The sequence below is a fragment of the Nomascus leucogenys genome, chromosome 8 (genome assembly GCF_006542625.1).
Source record: "Nomascus leucogenys isolate Asia chromosome 8, Asia_NLE_v1, whole genome shotgun sequence".
NCBI lineage: Eukaryota > Metazoa > Chordata > Mammalia > Primates > Hylobatidae > Nomascus > Nomascus leucogenys.
In genome coordinates, this window is record NC_044388.1 from 108,881,005 (window position 1) to 108,895,928 (window position 14,924).

Here is a 14,924-nt window from a genome sequence, read left to right on the forward strand (position 1 = left end):
GCGGCGGGGTGAGCAGCTCCAGGGGCCTGTGCCGGCTCCGGGTGAGGCTGCGGTGGGACCAGGTGTACCACACGCAGCTTCTGCTGTGGGCACCCGCGTCTGGATGAGGGGAATGTGGTGGCTCCAGGAACCACAGAGCCCCAGAGAAGGTGTCACAGCCTTGGCTTGGGGAGCCCCTTGGTCAGGGCTCCCTGAGGGGCCGCAGCTCTTCTCTCCCCATTGCCTGCAATGTGATGAGTGGGGGGTTGCGGAGGGGGGCATGTTTCAGCCCCGTTTGTGTTACAGCTCTTTCAGTCCCGCCATTTGGTAGGTCCTGGGTTCTTGCGCTGCATCCAGGAAGAATGAGGTTCACGGACAATGGGAGGGTGAGCAAGGCGGAGAGGAGTTTCATTGAGCGACAGGACAGCTCTCAGTAGACCGAAGCGGGTAGCTCCTTTCTGCAGGCAGGTCGTCCCAACTCAGGAGACCTGAACTGGGTAGCTCCTTCCCACAGCTGGTCATCCCAATATCTTGGTGAGTGTGGCTGAGCCCCGGGTTTTTACGGGCTTGGGCTTCAGAAGGGAAGAAGTAGATGCTGACTGATCCATGGGCAGCCATGGGTGGGTCTGGAAAAAGCACCCTAAGTTCTCATTCCAGGCCATGGACTCTACCGGAACTGGGCCTGGCCCACTGTGCTTCAGGCCGTCCCTGGCTTGAAGGTGGGGCTTCACCAGGGACCTGCCCCTTTCCACCCAGGAGCCTGTCTGCCTCTTGCTGCCATTGATCACGTCCTCCATGGCACCCAGGCTCTTTCTGCTGAGGGTGCCTACAGGCCAGTGCCCGGCTGCCCTCAGCTCCCCTCCAACCTCCCTCTCTGTGTTTCTAGGCAAAGTCTGAAGCAGCAGGGGGCTGGAGTGTCATTGTGCCCAGAGCACACACCCGGCCCTGGGTCGTGACAGCGCCCAGGCTTGGCCTCAACTTTGCCAGCTTCCGAGCCTGCAGTGGTGGTGATGGGGCTTCCCAGGCCCCAGGCAGGGATGCCTGGTCCGCGGCAGCTGCACCCAGGAGGGCAAGGCTCCCCCGTCGCCATCTTGGAAGGAGGCAGGGCTCCCACTGCTCCGTGGAGCCCACAGCCTCAGCCACGCCTCCCCCACTGCAGCCAATGTCTTTGGAGCTGCAACTCCAGATGGGCCACCGTGGCCATCATTTTCATGCCTCTGAACCCTCAAGTGTGCCTTAAAACTCAGCTCCCAAGTCACCAGCAACTCCTTAGGGCGGCTCCCATGAGTCCTGATCTGACTTTAAATTCCCTCTCACCTCTCACCTGCTTTCCTGGGTGAGTCGTAACCCCTCTTTAGGTTAGTCCTAACTGTACCACTGTACTCTTAAAACTCATCTGACCCCCAGGCTAAACAGGTGGGCATGTTGGGAGAATACAGGGATGTTTAATGGAACCCAAGGGCAGGGATGGATCTCAGGAACGATCAGAAATCAAGATATTCTGTCTGCTCTGTGAACTGTAAGCCTCTGGGGTTTTTTGTTTGTTTGTTTTGTTTTGTTTTGTTTTGAGATGGAGTCTCGTTCTGTCACCCAGGCTGGAGTTGGAGTGCAGAGGCAGGATCTCAGCTCACTGCAAGCTCCGCCTCCCAGGTTCACGCCATTCTCCCACCTCAGCCTCCTGAGTAGCTGGGACTAAAGCATTTATTATCACTGAATAAATGATGTAATCACAAAGGATTTACATCCAAATGGCATTTCATTTGAGATCCCTTCCAGGGACTGGGAATGCCAGGCAGAAGGAGAACCACAGAGAGAAGTGACCGGAGCCAGGCCTGTGCTGGCCAGCTTTTGAGGTTCGCTGTCTCCTCCAGCCTGGGGGCTGGTCCAAGGGGCAGAGTTTCATCACCCAGGGTGGGGCATTTACAACCTGGACGTGCAGCCTGTAACGGGGGCCTCCTGAGGCTGGATGGAGGCTTCCGGGGCAGGGGCACATTGTCAAAGAAAGTTCAGGGTACACACCCTCTTCCCCGGGGGGCTTTGGGAAGAACTGAGCCCTGGGCAGGGGAGGCCACTGATGGAGTTTCAGGAGGTGGTATCCAGTGGCTGAGCAGCGCAGGGAGGCAGGGTGGAGACTGAGCCGCCAGGCAGAGGGGAAGGTGCAGGAGGCAGGACCTCTGGAGAAGGCCCCTGAGAAAGGCCCTGGGATGACCTGGCGCTCATCCTGCCTGCAACCAGGACAGAAGCAAAGGAGGCAGGCACAGGAGGCTTGGCTCAGCCCATGGGAGCTGCTGGCTGGCCTGGTCCTGGGCTACCATGGTTGGTGCGAGGGTTAGATCTTTGCTGGAAGGGCCCTAGGCTACCCCAGATTAGAAGGGGCTTTAGCCATCAGGCCCAGACTCCTCAAGCTTCCCAGAGCCCAAGGCTAGAACCCAGGCTGGCCTGGGCTGCTGAGGCCAGGTAGGCAGAGCACGGGTGTGGCCCAGAGCACTGGGTTCAGGTCTAGCCTTGGATCCAGGCGACCTCAGGCATGGCACTTACCGTCTGTGGTCTCAGTGTCCTCCTGTTGCTGGGGGAACCCCCAAGCACCTACCTAATGAAGACCGTCTGGAAGGTCAAAGGAAATAATGGAAGAAGAGGATCGACTGCTCCATCAGCCTAAGATGTCACTGTCCCTCTGGCATCTCGTCCTGGGCCCCGCGGGCTTTGCAGACCTTAGAGGGACCATTTCTTTTCACTCCGTGGGACCTGAAGAACTGAAGAAGCAAGTCTAAAGAAACAGCTACATCTGTCAAGAACTGTGCTACATCCATCAAAAACTGCATTACATCTCTCTAGATGTAGACAGCTACGCCTGTCGTCTGGAGCCGCAAGTGGCTATTTAAATTTGTGAAAATTAAATACAATGTTGAAACCATCCCCTCAGTTGCACTCGTCACTTTCAAGTGCCCAACAGCCACCCATGGCTAGTGGCTGCCATATTGGACAGGCAGATGATGATGCTCTTCATTACCAAGAGCTGGGCTGGATGGCGCCGCCCGAGAGATGGGTGTTTTTGGTTTTTTTGTTTTGTTTTGTTTTTTGAGACGCAGTCTTGCTCTGTCACCCAGGCTGGAGTGCAGTGGCGCAATCTTGGCTCACTGCAACCTCCGCTTCCCGGGTTCAAGCGACTCTCCTGCCTCAACCTCCTGAGTAACTGGGACTACAGGCTTCAGCCACCATGCCCAACTAATTTTTGTATTTTTAGTAGAGACGGGGTTTCACCATATTGGCCAGGCTGGTCTCGAACTCCTGACTTTGTGATCCACCCGCCTCGGCCTCCCAAAGTGCTGGGATTATAGGCATGAGCCACTGCGCCCAGCCAAGGTGGGTGTTTTAAAAGCTGCGTTTGTTGAGTGCTTCCAGAGCCAGGCACTGCGCTAAGATCTTTAGCGGCATCACCACTCCCCTATCCTACAGCAACCCTGTTAGGTGGCTACAGTTTTTAGCATCAAGTTGGTTGTGAGAAGAGAGGCTCTGTGGGTTGGGACTCCAAGGACACACCATGCGTTGGTGCTGGAGCCACCACTTGTCCCAGGTCCGACTCCAGAGACACAGCCTGCACTCCACTTTATCACCACTGTGGGCTTCACCTGTCCTGTGTCCCCAGACCCCTACATGAGGCCAACTTCCAGCCACCTCACCTTCAGGACGCACGAGACTGTATCTAGCACGCTTTATTGGCTTTTTAGGGGAGCTTTGCCGAGGCTGTGGGGCTGGGGGCAGGGGATTAACTCTTTCCCTGGGGCGGCGCTCCTGGCTCTGAACCCATCAGGGGATTTTCTTGGGCAGGGGATTAATGATCCCGCTCTCGATGTATTCGAAGACTGTGTATGGGTCCTGGTCCCCATTGAGGGTGATGGCAGACCCATACAACTGCTCCAAGTCAGCAGAGTTCCTGTAGAAGAGGTCCATTTTCAGCTTGACCTGCTCTTCAGCATCCTTCGGGTTCTGCAGGAGGCGAGCCTGGATCTCCATGGTGGGAGGTGGCTTGTACATGAGGTGGTACCTGCAAGGAAGGAAAGCAGGTGACCCATGGCCTGGCCTGGAAGCAGGGGAGAAAGGAACACTCTACTCTATTGTGGACCAATCTGGGGTGTCCTGGCCACGACCACCATCACCAAACATTTACTACTGTGTACCGCTGTGTGCATACCTTTGACTGATGGGCCCTGGAGCTACAGAAAGATCCAAGATGTGCTTCCCGCTCAAGGGAGAGGGAGGCAGATCGGTGACAGGAGGACAGAATACAATCATATATGGGCAAATTCTTTCCTTCCTTCCTCCCTCCTTCCCTCCTTCCTTCCTTCCCTCCTTCCTTCCTGTCTCCCCTCCCTCCCCTATCCTCCCTCTCTTCCCTCCCTTCCTCCCTTTCTCTTCTTCTTCCTTTTTCTTTTCTTTTTTGAGACCGGGTCTCACTCTCTCGCCCAGGCTGGAGTGCAGTGGCGCGATCTTGGCTCACCACAACCTCCACCTCCCAGGCACGCACCACTACTGCCCAGCTAATTTTTGTATTTTTAGTAGAGAAGGGGTTTCACCATGTTGGCCAGGCTGGTCTCAAACTCCTGACCTCAGGTGATCCACCTGCCTTGGCCTCCCAAAGTGCTGGGATTACAGGCGTGAGCCACTGCGCCCGGCCTCTTCTTCCTTTTTCCTCCCTTCCATTCAATGTTTATCTGCACTGAGCCCGGCATTAAATCTGCCGCTGACAGTGCCATAGTAAGCAGGACAGGCACTGGTTCTGTGTCTATGGAGCTCACAGTCAGATAAGGGAGTGGGACATTACAGCAACTGTGGAGATGGAAGGGAGTACCACAGCCGTTCACTGTTGGGAGAGACCTCAGGGACAGAGTGACATGAACGCCACAGTGCTTGAGATGGGAAAGCTAAAAACTCCCATGACAAATCAGGTCTACATTTTAGAAAAATCCCTGAACTTCCTTCCTGCCCCGCCCCACCCCACTCCTGCGTCCCTACCAAGAAATGTGACCCTGATTGTCAGAAGAGATGGCAACACCCGCCTCTTACTGATTGTGGGATTTTCCATTGCATTTCAACATGAATGCAGTGATTGTACTTGGTCAGACTGCAGAATCAAACTCGGAGTCTACCTCCTGTAACTATGGGAAGCCTCAAAAGCAACTTGTGCCCATGGGGATGTGTTTGTACAGCAACCACCGCTGGGACGCATCATGGCTCAAGGAAAGGCCAATGAGGAAACGTACAGGTGATGCCCACCCAAGGCTGCTGTTTCATGTGCTAGGATTAAGCTGTTGACCCCAGGATAGAGTAGGTGAACATTTCACCATTGTGTTGCTTTAGACATAAATTTCCTGGTTATTCTTCCAGGCAAAGAGGGTCAACAGATATTGCACAGAACAGCCAGTTGGATAAAGTCCATTTCGTTAATCGTCCTTCAGTGGTCACCAGTGTTATCCCTGCAATGGTTCCACCATGGCATTGGTCAGTCAGTTGGGTCTGGCCCCTGGCAGCCCCCAGATTGCCAACCACCAGGAACACAATACAAACCTCTCCCCAGTGACTGGATCAATTCTTCTCAGAGTCAGCCGCTCCATGATGGAATCAAATGGCACATTCAGGAAAAACACCCTATAAGGAAATAAACCATATTAATAATGGTTTTTATTTCCTGTATTTTATGATGCTGTGACATCCTGGGGTCTTGCGAATCCTGGAGAGACTGCTCCTCCCAGGGCTGGCTAATTCCTAGAGCCAGCAAGCAATGTGCCTGCAAACCTGCCTTTCATGTACAACCACTCCAGAGCCTGTGTCCCCAACCACTTCCTTCATCTGACTCTCACATCCCAAACCAATATTTTTCCTGCCCTAAAGCACCCCAGGGCTGGGTGCCAGGTAACTAGAGACCATCCCTGTAGACCGAGCTTGCCAAAATTATTCAAACTGCCCAGCCCTATGCTCACTGTGACTTGTCTGCATTCTGGGGCATGCTCTCCCCTCACTCCTGCTGCCTCCTGACCGACCCTGGTGCCTCGCCAGGTCCTGCATGGTGTGGTGTGCCCCCCTTTTCCTGGGAGCTATGAGTAACAAACTCTTCTTTCAATAGGCTAGACCTCTCTGTATCATCACCTGGTTACCTCTACACATTAGATTTTGGGTGCAATTAAGACAAGAACAAGCAGGTGGTCATGGGGAGCAAACCCCAGGCTGACTCTCGTCACCCCAGACGAGGGTGGGCATCATTTCCTGCATATGGGTGGAGCCACTGCAGCCACTGCTCAGGGCTCTGGGATACCACACTTGGAGGTCACCAGGGACAGATGCAGGACAGCAGGGCTCCCTGCCAAGGATGCTCTCAGCTCCCCTGGTTCAGGGATAGCTCTCAGCCCCTATCACTCCTGGGGGTGGGACTCCCGGGGATGGGGGTCATTGTTTGGGTGACCTTTGGGGGAACATCTTGTTCTCTAGAGCCACACAGACTTGGGCTAGACTCTTACCTCCACTATGGACTTGCTGTGTGAGCTTAGGCCACTGACCCAGCCTCTGTCAGATTCAGTTACCCCAACTATAAAATGGGGCTAATTATAGTTCCCTAGTGTTGAAGATTTAATGAGATAAAGTGTGTGACAAGCTCAGTGCGAGGTCTGCACAGACTCGGTGCCCCAGCGTGGCACCTGTTATAATTTAACCACCGTCCCTGGATACTCTTCCTGGGAGTTCAGGCTCCCTGACTGCCCCTGCCCTCCTTGGAAAAGTGGGGTTGGTTGTTCTCAGCTTTCTCTTTCGCAAAGGAGCCCTGGACCCAAAGGAGCAGGACACTCCTGCTAATAAGCCCAAATCAGAACCCAGCAGAAGAGGTGAAGGGCTAACTTCTCATGATTCTCAGACTGGGAACACCAGGGAACTCATCTCTCAAACTCCTAGTTCCAATGGTTTAATCCCCACCCCCCCTTTTTAGGGCAATGGAACACTTACTTTATATAAAACCTGTTTTTTTTTTTTCTTTTAGAGGCAGGGTCTCACGTTGTTGCTCAGGCTGGAGTGCAGTGGTGCAATCACAGCCCGCTGCAGGCTTGACCTCCCACGCTCAATCCATCTGCCCATCTCAGCATCCTGAGTAGCTGGGACTACAGGTGCGCACCACCCCACCCAGATAAGTTTTGTATCTTTTTTTCAGAGATGGGGTCTCACTTTGTTGCCCAGCTGGTCTCGAACTCCTGGGCTCAAGAAATCTGCCCCCTTCAGCCTCTCAAAGCGCTGGAATTACAGGCATGAGCCACCGTATCTGGCCCATATAAGACCTTAGGAGAGTGGTTCTCTGCCAGGGGTGATTTTGTCCCCCAGAAACGATCTGGCAAAATGTCTGGAGACATGTTTTGTTTTCCCAGCTGGACAGTGATGCTGGAAAGCACCTTATAATGTACAGAACAGCACCCACCTCAAAGAATGATCTGGCCCCAAATGTCAAGTGCATGGCTGAGGAGCCCTGCCTGGGACAGTGTGTGAACAAACAGAATGAGAAGAGGTGTGGCTGCTCCGGCTGGGAGAGGCGGGGCTGGGGATGAGCCAAGACCCAGCAGCTCCCACCCACGGAGCTAAGCCAGGTCTTCTAGCGCTAAACCATCTTGGTTCATTTTTAAAAAATAACTTCTAGAACATTCCATTGCTCACTATTTGCTCGTTTGTCCTTTAATTCATTTATAAATATATTTATCAAGTGCTGGCTGTGTGTGGCACACAGTAGGCAGCTCCAGCGTTTGCCAGCTCACCGTATGGAATTTAGGCACTGCATTTAAGAGTCTCCTCCTTGACGAGATTGACAGGCTCCTATGACTGGCATGTGCAGTTTCCACTGGGGCCAAAGTTGGTGACAACATCAGCGATGACAAGAAAACATCAGTGACAACAAACACTCCCTGTGCACCCAAAGCCTTGTATTCATTTCACTTTCAAGAAAGTAAACTCAGGCCAGAAGCACCTCTACGTGCGGAGAAAACACACACGAATGAGACCTCCCTCCTTCCCTCCCAGCATAATCAAAAGACTAAATCAAAAGATTAATCAAAAGATTAAAATCCCAAATGTGGAAATCCTGAAAGCCGAATTCTGAGAGTCGTGTGTTTTCAGCGGTGCCCGGCCTAGCTGCATGTTAGGCGGGACTATTACCTTGTTATTGTCTTGGAAACTAAATGTGGTTTCAGGAGGTGCCTATGGGTGCCAAGCTGACAACACAGTGGGAAGCTTTTCCGTTCTTTTCAGACTGCCTCCTCCAAGTCAGTGAACAAAAGCAGCCCCTCACTGACATCCTTGGAATTCTCCAGATGTGTTGAGCGGGCTGCCAAGAGGCCACGCTTTGGTAGGTCCAATGGGACACTGGTTCCCATGGGGCCCAGACCAGCCTTGGGGACACAGGTGTCACCTGCTCTGTCCAGAGCAATAGCAGCACGTGCTCAGGAAATGCCTGTGAAGGAATGAAGAAATGAACCCACGGTGCCCAGGCCTAGCATTCTTTTTAAAGTCTCTGCCCACTGCCTGTTTTTTTTTTTTTTTTTTTTCCATCCCTGCCAAAAAAACTCATCTAACTGGTAGAACTGAGACTGATCTAAAATCCTAGGGCTGGGCGGGATCTTAGACATGTAATTCCCAGGGAGCAGTTGCATCAGTATCCCGTCGGGAGCCTTTGACGGTGGATGCCTGTGCCCCTCGCCCAGAACTGCGGAGTCAGCGGCACTGGAGGGAGCCCAGTGTGGCCCTGGTCACTGGAATCCACTGCCTTGGGAAACACCTGGGCCAGGGATTCTGAGCCAGGCACCCCACAGGTCCTGTGAGCCCCGGAAATTAGATACAAACTGCTGACTACATGGAGAATGTGTGCCCTCCTTGGTGTTGGGCGGGCTCATCAGATTCTCAGAGAGGTGCTGGTCCTTAAATGTCGTTATGAAACTGAGCCAAAACCTCATGTTTTACAGGGAGATGAGGGACCTGGCCTCAGCAAAGCCGGGTCTGACCCCGATCCCGCACGCTGTCCTCACACTCACTGTTCTCCTTGGCTTGTAGACGCCTTTTCATTCTCCTGATTCCCTCTGGGAGGCACCCTGGCCCCCTCGCATCCCTGTGGCTTGGCTGGAACTACCGGGTATGGATCATAATCCTGAAAGACCAGTCCCAAATGTCACAATCCCAAACGCTGAAATCCTGAAAGCTCAAAATCCCTGAAGTCTAAATTCTAAAGTCTAAAATCCTGAAAATCACCATTTCAAAAGATTAAAATCCCAAATGTGGAAACCCTGAAAGCCGAATTCTGAGTGATTTGTGTGTTTTCAGCGGTGCCCAGGCTAGCTGCATCATCTTGGAAACTAAATATGGTTTCAGGAGGTGCCTGTGGGTGCCAAGTTGACAACAGGTAGACTTGTGGACTTAATTTTATGTGTCACCTTGACTGGATGAAGGAGCACCTAGCAACGTGGTAAAGGATTCTTTTGGGCATGTCTGTGCAGATGTCTCCAGAGGAGAGGGCTGTGAGTCTGAGAGGGTGGGTGGGGAAGCCCTGCTCTGCCCTGCCCTGCCCTGCTCTCACTGTTGGTGGGTCCTGTGTAATCAGCCAGAGTTCTGGAGAGAACCAATACAGAAGGCGAACTGGTCTCTCTCTGAGGGCTGGACAGGCTGTGCTTCTGCTGCCATGGACATCAGTAATTTGATTTCATGAAAGGGCTTACCACAAGGCTGAGTGTGTGTGAGCACTGCACATGGACATGGAAAGTTTAAAACTTCCTCAGTAAATGACGAGATGTCCTATTTATGCATCTGCATTTGAGAAGGATAAAGTTTCTTGAGAGCTCAGCTCTCTGGATGACTACATACGTGGTGGTGACCCATCTGGGTTTTTGGTCAATCCTGTCAAGAGACTTAGGTTGTGCTGAGGCAGGAGGATCCCTTGAGCCCAGGAGTTCAAGGCCAGCCTGGGCAACATTGCGAGACCCCGTCTCTGAAAAACAAAACAAAAAACAAAGGTAGGTTGTCTGTCATGGTATTTCAGATGACCACAGTTATAAAGCTGAGTTCCCACAATGACCAACCATAGTAATATGCATTTATACATTTCATTTTTAACCTATTTCTTTATGAAGATGATTCATCTGCTCAAAACTGTAATACTTGTGTGACTGTTATTAGTGTACCTGAGTGTTTATCCTCAGTGTATCTGAGTTATTATGGCCAATTTTATTGTGTAAATTGGCCTACAAAGTGCTCTGTGGTGTTTTTAATATCTCAAATAAATCCCCTTTTCAAAATGTAAATAAACATCTTTTAAATAATTAAAACAATGTTTTTTCCAGAATTATATTTTTGGGATTTTGATCTTTCAGCATTGTGATTTTCAGAATTTTAGACTTTAGGGATTTCTGACCTTTCAGGATTTTAACATTTGGAATTGTGGAATTCAGGATTATATCTTTCAGGATTATGATCAGTTCCTGAGCTAGTTTGCTCCAGGGCTGCAAGGCTGGGCCTGAGGGAGGCCCAGAGGTCACCAATCTGCATGCTGGCTCCTCCTGGCCACAGGAATTTGTTTAGAATGCAAGGCTGATCCAAGCCAGGTCTATGAGAAGCCACCCCAGGGCTTGCTGGAGAGAAATGAGCTTCATTTCTGATGAAGCTGAAAAGGCAATGAAGTGGAAGCCCGGGGTTCCCTGGGGCCTGCGCCCAAAGAGAGCGTAACTGAGAATGAAGTTCACACCACGAGAGCAGAAAGATGGTGAGAGACATTGTTTGGGGCCCTGGATCAAGCTGTGCCTGTAGCCAGCCTCAGCACTTCATTGACATGAATATATATATCTCTTCTCTTGCCTAAGCTGGGTTTCCTGCAACTGTTACCCAAAGGACACATCATATATCCAGTTTTTCCAGTGCCACTTGCTTCTAGAAAATGTGTGAACTTAAAATAACTGTGAGTCCCTGAGCCACAATCTCTTTCTCCTTTGAGGCCAGCTCCTCCTGTGGCCTTGCTTCTCTCTCTCTCTCACTTTGCCCATGCTGTTCGCTGAGCTTTGCTTCTGCCCAGTCGCCAGGAAGCCCCTCACTGGTGCCTGATGAAAACTGCAGCTGCCCCTCCAGGAAGCCAGCCCAACTGTTTCCCCAGCAGCCTGGAGCGGCCGGGAGCCATGAAAAGCCACGTCCTCCTTGCACATGTGCTTGATAATGACTTCCATTCACAAGTGCTGCAAAATAACAGCCACCAAAAAAAAAAAAAACATGCGAGATCGGGGAGTGTGTAAACACAGGGAGTGCAGGTGTCGCAGCGGCTTTCATCCCTGATGCTGTGAACACGCGGCCCCCCTTGCACCCCCGATACTGCAAGGCCCAACAGCAACACCAAAACACGGCTGTCACTGCGGCTGGCGGCTCTGGATGCCGACGCCAGTAGAAAGGAAGCCGGTTTGGAAATCCCTGATAATTGAAGCTGCTTCATAAACAAGCCCCATTTGAAAGATTTTTAACCCAGCGTACCAAGACTGCTTGTCGTCATTCAAGGGAATGGCTTATGAAAGGCTGGCAAGATGAGACGCACAAGGACACCAAATGGGTGCTTGAAGCACGCTGCTGGGGACAGCCTCGCTGCGGAGGGCCCTGCTCCATGCTGGAAGCTTCTGATTATCCTGGCTCATCGTGCCCAATATGAGGGCCAGGTGGCGGGGTGCAGGGGCAGCCCAGGCCACTCTGCTGAGAGCTACTGCTCTGTGCATGCCCCCAGCCGCTGGTTTGTTGTTTTCTGCTGTTTATTACAGAGCCAGGAAAGGGAGAATGGTGAAAGCAAAGAATACTCAAAACAGGGTGTGCTGGGCAGACCCTCCTGGTGTGGGTGAGGGTCTTGGTGTGGGTGCCTGGATTGGCCAGGAGTGGGCACTCTACCTGCCCCTGGGATTGCAGAACTTCAGGCTGGTAGATGCTTCAGGAAGGGAGGTGGAAGGTGCCTTGGGAGGCATCTAATCCCTGCTCCACGTGGGCACCCTGGATCAGCTGCCTCAGCACCTCCCTGGAGCTTATTAACGATGCAGATCTCAAGCCCCACTGCCCACCCACTGGAGTCCATGTTTTAACAAGATCCTCAGTGATTTGTAGGCACGTTAAGGTTGGAGAAGAGCCACTCTGATCCGTGTTTCCAAGATTTGTCTGGTGTTGAGAATTATCTGGAAGGCTTGCCTAAAATACAGATTGCAGGCACCCCTTCCCCCAAGAGCTACTGAACCAAAACCTCCAAGGGAGGGGCTGGGAGACCTGTATTCGTAAGTCAGAAGCTTGTGTGATTTTCATGCCCAGGCAGGTATGGGAGCCATGGCTCTAATCCATGGTCTCATCCTTGGCCGCACCCTGAAACCAACAAGAGCTTTGAGCATACTGAGGCCTGGGCACCACTCCCAGAGATTCTGGTATAATTGGTCCAGGGTGAGGCCTGAAAATGGGATTTTTAAAAGCTCCTCACCGGGTGTGGTGGCTCACGCCTGTAACCCCAGCACTTTGGAAGGCTGACACAGGAGGATCACTTGCGCTCAGGAGTTTCAAGACCAACCTGGGCAACGTAGTGAGACCCCATCTCTACAAAAAGTTTTTAAAAATTAGCCCAGTGTGGTGACGCACCGATAGTTCTGGCTACTTAGGAGGCTGAGGTGGGAGGGTTGCTTGAGCCCAGGAGTTTGAGGCTGCAGTGAGCTACAATCACACCACTGCACTCCAGCCTGGGTGACAGAGCAAGACCCTGTCTAAATAAATAAATAGGTTGGGCACGGTGGCTCACACCTGTAATCCCAGTAGTTTGGGAGGCCGAGATGGACGGATCACCTGAGGTCAGGAGTTTGAGACCAGACTGGCCAGCATGGTGAAACCCCAACTCTCTAAAAAATACAAAAATTAGCTAGGCATGGTGGGGTGTGCCTATAGTCCCAGCTACTCAGGAGACTGAAGCACGAGAATCGCTTGAACCCTAGAGGTGGAGGTTGCAGTGAGTGGAGATCGCGCCACCGCACTCCAGCCTGTGCATCTCTAGCAAGACTCCATCTCTAAATGAGTAAATAAATAAAAGCTCCTTGGGTGGCTGTAGTGTGTAGCCAGGGTTGAGCACCACTGCCCTGATTCAATCTACTTAGTCTACTGGGTCCCAGAGAGCTGAGGGGTTCATACTCTGTCACTCTGAGCACTGGTGTCAGATATCCAATGACAACTGGGATCCCCTGACCCACCCTTGTAACGCCCCCTCTAGCCACACTGCCTGAGACTCTGAAGAACACAGGAAGCCTCCTTCCTCAATGACCTTGAAGCTCATCCCCTGCTTTCATCACTGGAAACTGAGGGTGAAATTTACGCTGGATCCATGGATGGATTGGGTAAGTTGAGAGATATGATGTACAATAACTGACTGCAAATATGATACCCAGTTCTGCCCAGAGGCAGGGGCCCGTGTTGGCTTCTTGATCTTAACCAATAAGCCTCAATTATTGCAAAATTCTACACAAAGCAATATGATATAACCACAGGGAGATACTACTTCACACTCAGTAGAATGACTATTACACATTAAAAAAAAAAACCATAAAATAAGTGTTGGCTAGACTGTAGAGAGACTGGAGCTCTTGCACATTGCTGGTGGAAATATAGCATGGTGCAGCTCCTGTGGAAAATGGCATGCTGGCTCCTCGAAAAATTAAACATAGATCCAGCAGTTCCACTTCTGAGGATATAACCAAAAGAACCCAAAGCAGGGACTTGAGCAGATATTTCTACACCAGTGTTCTTAGCAGCATGACTCACAGCAGCCAAAAGGTGAAAACAACCCAACTGTTCATCAACAGACGAATGGATGAACAAAATGTGGTCTATACAGTCATGTGTTGCTTAATAACAGGGACACATTCTGAGAAATGTGTTGTTTTGTGGACACCATGGAGTACACTTACTCATACCTAGTTGGTCTAGCCTACCACACAACCAGGCTACAGTCCTGTACAGCATGTTACTGTACTGAATACTGTAGGCAATTATAATGCAATGGTAAGTACTTGTGTATCCACACATATCTAAACACAGAAAAGGCACAGTAAAAATATGGTATCAGAATCTTATGGGACCACCATTGTGTGTGTGGTCTCTCACTGACCAAAATGTTGTTATGCAGTGCATGGCTGTATACACAATGAAATTCTATTCAGTCTTTTTTTTTTTTTTGAGACGAAGTCTCGCTTTTGTCCCCCAGTCTGGAATGCAATGGTGCGATCTTGGCTCACTGCAACCTCCGCCTCCCGGGTTCAAGCAATTCTCCTGCCTCAGCCTCCCGAGCAGCTGGGATTACAGGTGTGTACCACCATACCCAGCTAATTTTTTGTATTTTAAGCAGAGGCGGGGTTCCACCATGTTGGCCAGGCTGGTGGTCTCAAACTCCTTACCTCAGGTGATCCGCCCACCTCGGCTTCCCAAAGTGTTGGGGTTACAGGCGTGAGCACTGTGCCTGGCCAATCAGTCTTAAAAAGGAATAAAATTTGGGCCGGGCATGGTGGCTCACACCTGTAATCCAGCACTTTGGGAGGCCAAGGTGGGCGGATCACGAGCTCAGGAGATTGAGACCACGGTGAAACCCCGTCTCTAATAAAAATACAAAAAAATTAGCCGGGCGTGGTGGCGGGTGCCTGTAGTCCCAGCTACTCTGGAGGCTGAGGCAGGAGAATGGCGTGAACCCGGGAGGTGAAGCTTGCAGTGAGCAGAGATCGCGCCACTGCACTCCAGCCTGGGCGACAGAGCGAGAATCCGTCTCAAAAAAAAAAAAAAAAAAAAAAAGGAATAAAATTCTGACACATGCTAAAACCTGGATGAACCTTGAAGACATTATGCTAAGTAAAATAAGACAGATACGAAAGGACAAACATTGTATGACTCCACTTTTT

General features: G+C 51.4%; 1 protein-coding gene across 2 annotated transcripts in view; it reads right to left on the minus strand.

Moving 5' to 3' along the window:
* Positions 1 to 3,670: 3,670 nt before the first annotated feature.
* AK8 (adenylate kinase 8) overlaps positions 3,671 to 14,924 on the minus strand; it is a 154,355-nt gene continuing 143,101 nt past the window's right edge. The window contains exons 10-11 of one of the 2 annotated variants that reach the window (XM_030818091.1): positions 5,545 to 5,625; positions 3,671 to 4,024 (exon numbers count right to left, since the gene is read on the minus strand). In XM_030818091.1, coding sequence (XP_030673951.1) covers positions 3,787 to 4,024; positions 5,545 to 5,625 — 319 coding nt within the window. In that variant the 3' untranslated portion in view covers positions 3,671 to 3,786. The remainder of the gene's footprint in view (positions 4,025 to 5,544; positions 5,626 to 14,924) is intronic. The other variant, XM_030818090.1, reaches the window with a different exon arrangement.